An 8535-nucleotide genomic window follows, 5' to 3' on the forward strand; every position below is an offset into this window, starting at 1 on the left:
TGCTTTGTAATAGTATTTTTTTTTTTTGTATTAACGAGGTAGGATAAACACAGTGTAAACTTCATCCTATTCTTCTTCAAGCTCTGCTTTTTACTGCTTATAATGTATTTTGTTATTATAGTTAGATTTATATATTCAAAATAAAACAGTCAGTAAATCCATCTGACTGTTTTGCAGGTAAAACAAATATCCAATCAGTCTCCTTGTTGAGGTCAGAGGAAAATGGCCAGATTGCTTTGAGCTGAAGGCTCGAAGCTCAACAGTAACTCAAATAATTAGTCATTACAACCAAGGTAAGGAGACCAGCATCTCTGAATGCATGTCAAACCTTGAAGCAGATGAGCTACAGCAGCAGAAAAGTCACAGCAGGTGCCGTTCCTGTCAGGTAAGAACAGGAAACTGAGGGTACAGTTCACACATGCTCACCAAAATTGGGAAAATGTTGCAGGTCTGATGATTTTCTATCTCTGCTGCCACAGACAGTAGGGTCAGAAATTTTCAGTAACTAAATAAAAGTATGGATCTGTTCTGCTTTTGTGTAAACAGTTCAGGCTGGTGGTGATGATGTAATGAATTGGGGGATATTTTCTCAGCTTTGGGCCCCTTAGTATCAGCTCGATTCAGTTCAGTTTTGTTTTTATAACACCAAATCACAACAACAGTCGTCTCAAGGTGCTTTCTATATTATAAAGCAGAATCTCTATAATAATACAGAGAAAACTCCAAGAATCAGATGAACTCCTTTGAACAAGCACTTGGTGACAGCGGGAAAGAAAAACTCCCTTTTAACAGGAAGAAAGCTCCAGCAGAATCAGGCTCAGGGAGAGGCGGCTGTCTGGCGTGCCTGTTGGGGCTGAGGAGAGGAGGACTGGACAACAGACACACTGTGGAAGAGAGCCAGAGATTAATAACTAATGATTAAATGCAGAGTGGTGTGTAAACAGAAAAGCTGAGCCTCGTTTAAACCACAGCATTTCTGAGTACTCTTACTGGCCGTGCCCATCCCTTTATGACCACAGTGTACCCACTGTCTGATGGCTGCTCTCAGCAGGATCATAGTTTCTTAAACATTACAGTGAAATTTCCTCTACAGTCATAAGATCTCAATGCATATGAGCACCTTTGGGATGTGGAGGAATGGGAGATCTTTGCCACAGAGAATTAAAGCAGTTCTGAAGTCAAAGGGAGTCCATTTTAGTACATAATAAAGTGGCAAGTGAGTGTAAATCCCATGACACTATAGATGTCTTGACAACCGAATGTATTTAATTATTTAACAATGTAGGGCACCAATAGAGGAAATTACTGGTTTCCTGTCAAATTGAAGATTATACTAGAGTTCAAAAGCTCAGGAAGACTGGCCATCTGAATATTAGCACCTACTCCCATTTGAGCCATTTTTGCCACATTTCAGGGGTTAAAATGTAGTTTAGTCATTTCTGATTTTAGAAATGTTTGCTGTGATCACTTAATGGGTCTTCATCAAAATTGTGCTTGTCAGTTTATGGGCAATAATCCTGTAAATTGTGATTGATTGTCAGCTGGATGAGGTACTATGTCACCTGGTTATTTTTCTTTCTTTCTTTCTTCCAGAATAAAATCTGAAAAGGCAGTCTTCTCTTTGCCATATTGAAAAGGAATTATGTAACTTAAATCAACACTTTATCACCATTTTCTACTGTTAACAAGAAACAGGAAAAAGAGATGATTTAAGCTTTGTGTCTACAAATTTTTAGCACTAAATCTTTAAGTTTGCCTTTAAGTGATGGTTTGGTCCAGATCTGAGCCAGGGCATCACTGAGCTCCTGGACAGTCTAGAGGTGCAGCCTGGTGCGTCAGGTGGACCAAAACATAACCTCCCAGATGTGTTCTGTTGGGTTTAGGTCAGGTGAGTGTGGGGGGCCAGTCAATGGTATCTGTTCTTTTATCCTCTGGGAACTGCCTGCATAATCTCACCACATGAGAGCGGTCATTGTCGTGCATCAGGAGGAACCCAGGACACAATGCACTGGCAGGGACTGGCAGTGGGTAACGTTAACGTTTTCCACAACTTCTGCAGACAAGTTCACACTTATCACACGTGCTCAGGGTGAACCTGCACTCATCAGTGAAAAGCACATGGCACCAGTGATGGAACTGCCAATTCTGGTATTCTATGGCAAATCCCAATCAGACTCCGCGGTGCCGGGCAGTGAGCACAGGGCCCACTAGAGGACATCGTGAAGTCTGTTTCACACCAGTTGTGTGCTGGAGGTCATTTTATGGGGCTCTGGCTTTGCTTGTCCTGTTGTTCCTTGGATAAAGGGGCAGATAGCAGTACTGCTGATGGGTTCAGGGCCTTCTACAGCCCCATCTAGCTCTTTTAGAGTAACTGGCTGATTCCTGGAATCTGCTCCATGATCTTGAGACTGTGCTGGGAGACAGCAAACCTTCTGCCAATCTGCACATGTTATTGTGCCATCCTGGAGGAGTGCGACTATGTGCAACATCTGTAGGGTCCTGGTATCACCTCATGCCACCAGTAGTGATACTGACCCTAGTCAAATGCAAAATATGTGGGGAAAAAAACAAAAGGTGAAGAGTGTGAGTAGCTTCCACCTTTAAAATGATTCCTGTTTTGGAGGTTGTCTCATTGTTAGCCCTTTAGTGCACCTGTTGTTAACTTCATTAACCCTAAAGCAGCTGAATCTGATTAAGAACCAGCAGACCAGATCAATATCCTACAAGTTTAATTGACTTGATGCTGTACTCTGACTAAAACGTTTTTAATTTTTTAGCAGTATATATTTTACAATTTGCCATTTAAAAACAGATTACACCTTTGTAGAAATTTTATTCTATAGTACTGAAAGGATTTGTAAATGCAAACATTTACAAATTCCATTAGTTTGTCTCGTTCACGACTAAGGGTCATAAATGATACGTTTTTTTTTTATCCATACCTTTTATACATGCATTCAGAAAAACAATGGTAGGCCTGCAGGGTCCTGTTTTTGCACTCCAAGTAGAGTCACACAAATAAAAGAGAATTCAAGTGAAATATCCAACAATAAAATACATTACAGACCACAAACCTGAGATTACAGGTATGATAATGTTAATCAAGAGCAGTGCAATCACCTGTGGGTGTACCATGGGAGTCCATGGCCTTGAAGCTAATTTTAGTAAACCACACACTGTGAACACTTAACATGCAAATGGTTCCTCTGCAAGGTAACAGTACAGAGTACACACGTGTGAGTCAACCCAAGTTCATCACACCATCTTACTGAAATGAAGGTGTGACGGAAATAAAGGCGATAAGGACGTAACCTTCAGAAGGGTTTAGCAACTGCACGTCTCACACGTGCAATTGCTAAACTTTAAAATTACTGTTGACTAAGATTAAAACTCAGACGGAAAGTGCATCATTACAGGGTTACAGAAGAAATACACAATTCAGTATAATAATTGTCATAGGAAACTTACGCACATTAAAATCGGATACATAATAGAAACCCAACTTATGAAACGCAAACTACTTGAAGGCCGTTCTACAAAATTGTAAGGAAAACCTGGCTGATCTGTGGAGCCATCTAACGGGCTAAAAATCACATCGAGTGCCGTGGAGCCTCCTGGTGGTACAAGTGTATTTCACAGTCTCAATGTCTTCATCGCTGCATATATATTTGTGCGAGCAGCACAAATTGCATTATGATGTAGCCTAGTTTTAACATGACTAGGTCAAACAAAGGTATATGATATTTAAAATGTACAGAAACATTAAAGCATCTCCCACAATCATATTTGGCATAAAAATTAGCTACAAAATACAGCTGCTAAAAACTCAAGACACCACAGCTGAATTTAAAAGCATTGGATAAACAAATACAAAGGCCAATGATCAGTTTTGTTGTTTTATTATCACAGAAGCACAACAGGTACCACTATGCAGGTGAACAACAAATTCAATACTATCATGAAAATAAAGTAGTTAAAAAGGAATGCTTATCTGAGAAAAAGAAAAATCCAAACATTACATCCTTCAAAAACAAACTTTCACAATATTGTCAGATCTACATGGCAGAAAGAAGCAAAAGCACTTTGGATTATTCACTTTCCTTTTTGCGTTTTGTACCAATATGCTCCACAAGATGTTTAACTTGAAACTGAAGCACTTACATCAGACACATGCAGTAGCTTTCATCTTTTTTCGCTCCACTTCTACTTGAAATGGATTCATTATCCAGCTCTAAAGTACCAATTATCAGGAGTGTGGCTTAAAAGTTTCCAAATCCACAATATTACCAGAAGGATATTGGTGCTGCAAAATGAAACTGGTCCTGCTGAAAGGTGTTTTTTTTTTTCAAATCAATTCAGAGAGGGGGGGTGGACATAGAGATATGGGGAGAAGTTTAATGTATTTTTTTTTTTAGCCAATCAAAAGAAAGCTGGAGTACCCGAGTGTAAACCTGATGACTTTTTTTGTTGTACATTCAACAAAAGACTGCTCCAACTCAATTGTGAAAGGAAATAAAGACTTTAACCTAAAAGCCATGACAACTGCATTAAGTCAAAAAAGAAAATCCCTCCTTTTAAAACGACTAAATGGAAAACACTATGAAAAAACATAAAACAAAAAAACCCCTCAAAGGATAGATGCTGAAAACAGAAGACACACAGCTTACAATTTATTCCCTTAAACACAAAAAGCATGGGGAGGTGAGTACTTGCATACAGAGCTACAGCCCAGGGTTTAACACAGACAGTATGTGAGTAAGCTGCGACTGAATGGGGGAAACCATACAATAGTAAGGAAAACAAAAGACGTAAGCAGGGGAGGTTGTCCGGCGGGCTACTCCTCGTCTGAGGAGTCCCTGTCAAAGTTGTAGGCCATGAAGAAAACGTCGGGTCGAGGTGGGACGAGGGCATGGCCTGGTTTCACAATCTCAAAGCCCAGGAAACTGAAGGTACGCACCAGTTTAGCTGGAATGAGAAGGTGGACACATTAAAATGATTGAAAATACAAGTCCAAATTAACATTGTCTTACAGGGTGGACACAGAGTCAAATAGGTGAAGAAAAAGAAAAAACGCTGTTGGCACATACCACGATCATCTCTGTTCTTGTAAAAGCAGACAAACACGCTAACGACTTTCAGATGTTCTTCAGCATACTCCAAGAGAGCTGCGAAACTGCAGGGAGAAAATAGGGCAGCTTAGCTTAGAAAATGGAAAACAAGCCTGCAAGAAGCACGCTCAACCACAATTGACTTTCTCACTGAATCTGGAGCTTATCCTCAGAGGATTAGATGAGTTTTCCTGATTTCTGTATACGCTGTGCTTTTGGTTTCGCCTGCTATGTTTCATGGTCAGCAAAAATGTGATTTTACAACAGATCAAAGTTTAAAGCGTGCAAAGGCGCCAGGGTCCAATCATAATCATAAAATGCACACACCAATTATTCTAACTTTAATTGCTTGTGACTGCTCATGAGGCACCTCACATCTGCCAACCTGGAGATCTGCAGGTATTTTCTGCATATTGCTGCTAATCAGGCCTCACCTCTCCTTGCTGCCATCAGGAAGAGGGTCCAGAGGTATCTCCACGTAGAGTGCACTGCTGCTTAGGACAGCATCCCACTGTATTGTCTTGGTAACGGTAGGACGACTTTGGAAGTGGAGTATCCCAGGGCGACCGTTCCCTGGCGGTTCCTCCGTTACAGTCAACTTTCGATCCTGGAATTTAGAAACACCACACGTGAAAACAGCAGTCTGTGACATCACATTATTATATTAACCCCTGAAAACACTGCACAAAGTGGCATTTCTTCCAACTTACTGAGTAGAGCAGTCGAGCTGAAGGAGTGTGATCCCGTGTGCCATTCCCTCGCCCACCTGGGATCTTCAGGGGTGGGAGAGGGGCATCAGGAGCACCACAGAGGCCCCGGGCCGCGGGTACTACTACAGTGCAGGGAAAGGCTGCAGGCAGAGCAGACAAAGAAAATGTAGTCACACAAACTGCACCCTTACTTTGTGAGGGATCTTTCGTGCAAGTACAGGCACATACATGTCACAGGACTGCAGAAAAACACATACTCGGCCTGTGTGTTCAAAGAAGAGGAGCAGAAATTCATTTCCTGGAATTTTTTCTTTTTGAGGATTTTGTGAAGCATTTCACATTGTGCGCTACTGAAAACTACCTGCAGGCTCTTATTCCTACCAATGAATTATAGAGGATGTTTATGGCACACAGCGGAGCCAACAAAACCCCGATGGGTCACGTGCAACTGTTTTGTTTGAACTGTGAAGCAGCTGCTGTGTCTACACCTTAACACCCTAGGATACAGATAACCCAAACCACTGTTGCACTGGGCACACTCATCTCAAAGGAAGTTCTTGTTCTTACAGTGTTTGATCACACTGATATGCTGATTTTTTTTTTTTTTTTTTTTAAATATTGTGAAGTTTAATTATCTTAAAAACAAACACAAGATTAGAAATTATGCTTACCAAAAAGGTTTTGACAAACTAAACTAGCAAAGGCTACAAACAAACACCAGCAGGTCTGGTCTTTTAAATAATTTACAGTTTCAGTTCCCACAACAATGGCACTATGTTTACAAAGCATCTAAAGGAGCCAGCACACCAAAGCAGAAGGATGAAGTGGGAGGCAAACAGCCACAAGCGTTTGCTTTTAAAAGTGCAAACGTGGATTTGTACTCTCAAGCTCCAGTTTGAGTGTGGTTAATTCACCTAGTTTAAATTAACAGCTTAATACAGTCAAACGGCCAAATCCACAAACTAAACCTTTACGTGCTGTGATGCAAACTCATAGATTAACACCATCTTGTGGTGTGTTACACTGACAGGTCAAACTTCTTTGAGAACAAAGCATTGATCAAAGTAGGCCTTTTGTTATAGATGATTGTGTAACATGACTGCCTATCAATACAATAACTTAGTGATCACTAGTAAGCTGAGCCTGATTACTTTTCACAATATTGATTAAATCATCTGCTCCTTATTATTTGTTCCCCCCAATTAAATAGCACTTTTCTACCAACTTTGAACACAGTAAGGGCTTTCCTATAACAAGCATCTTTGTCTAGCTCACACTACAATACAGGCACCATGGGAAACTGGTGTTCGGGATCTTGCCCAAGGACACTTCAACATGTAAGACTAGAGGAGCAGAGGGCTGACCTCCTGACCTTGTGGCTAAACTTAAATCTGATGTTAGATAAAGCACTGCTTTATTCACACTCTACTCTGCTTAGTGTGAATACAAAAGTAGCATCACATCCACACAATTAAGGAGCAGGAACTGAAGAAAAACTAAGGAAATTCTGACTCTTTATTTTACTTAAAAAAAAAAAAAAGTAAAAGAACAATCTCAAATTGAGAGTGATTAGACAAAAAGGAACGATTTAATAAGAATTTTAAATATTTCAGAGATATTTCAGTAGTACGTACAGTAGCTGTGACATAAATTAATACTCTAATGACTACTTAATAGAACTTCTATCCTATATTTTGTCTGTCATTTAGAAATTTGACACCAAATGATAAAAACCACCCCAAAAAGTCTTTAGTATTGAGCGTCCTCTTCGGTTACAGTGTTATACGTGTGCGCATTTATAATGGTACGTCCATCATTGTGTACAGTAATCTTCTCACGTCACCTTCAGTAAAATGGCAGTTGCGTAATAATTTACCGAGTCAGCTCACGATGGCAAAGTCAGCAAAACGTGTTCACCTTTTTAAAATCAGTCTAGTGGTATCATACCTCTCGCTTCCGTCCTTTATTTATCTGGGGCCACCAAATGTTTACGGGAACAGCGGGACTAGCGTTGTTTCCCTGTTTCAATGCGCACAGCCCGATGAGGCGAGTTTTAAGCATTAACAATGTCACACGACAGCTGCCGTATAAAGATCTGCTTCATTCAAGAAGGATATCAGTTTACGTTGTCGGCACGTATTTCACAACATGATGTATTAAATTGCGTGTTTTCTTTTTACTTTCTTTGACAAAGCGATTAACTGTTAAATGCTGCCTACTTGCTAACTGCAGTGACGCAACTCAAGTTCAACGACGTCTGCGGCTAACGTTAACTAATGCTGGTTAAACTGCTTCTCGGGGTCACACAACAAGCCTACGTACTTTCAATATAAGAGTTTTTAAAAGAATATTAAAAACACAACAGACAAAAAAGTGTGACCTAAAGGGTATTTGATGATACTGCGTTCTACTTAAATGCTATTTACTTCCGCTTTTCTGGTGGGCCGCTAGCTTAGCTACCCCTCCCCCCACATCGCGATTAGCCGTTAGCTTAGGCGAGGTGATGGTACTTACTTCCCAATCATGTCACAAATACCGCTACTCAAATTCGCCATGATAGTAAGAGGCTGCGTTTTTCCTTCTTTCTCGCGAGCAAAGCAATGACTGTTTAGGATCCGCTGGAGGTTGGATTTTACCATCCGGCCTCGGGTAGAGACACGACGGGCTGACTGCTCTCTGCTGCGCTCCACTCGGTAGTGAACGTTCACGGAGCTGAG

At 40.7% G+C, this 8535-nt stretch overlaps 1 protein-coding gene across 1 annotated transcript; it reads right to left on the reverse strand.

Moving 5' to 3' along the window:
* Positions 1–3883: 3883 nt before the first annotated feature.
* On the reverse strand, positions 3884–8535 carry oaz1b (ornithine decarboxylase antizyme 1b). The gene is given in 6 exon segments (XM_086300768.1): positions 3884–4965; positions 5088–5173; positions 5543–5715; positions 5819–5905; positions 5907–5958; positions 8333–8535. Coding segments are annotated over 6 exon segments (654 nt in total). The 5' UTR covers positions 8458–8535; the 3' UTR covers positions 3884–4834.

This window comes from Aulonocara sp. 'chitande type north' Nkhata Bay, linkage group LG7 (genome assembly GCF_057382095.1).
Source record: "Aulonocara sp. 'chitande type north' Nkhata Bay isolate Kocher_YH1m ecotype deep benthic linkage group LG7, A_spYH_male_GT1.1, whole genome shotgun sequence".
NCBI lineage: Eukaryota > Metazoa > Chordata > Actinopteri > Cichliformes > Cichlidae > Aulonocara > Aulonocara sp. 'chitande type north' Nkhata Bay.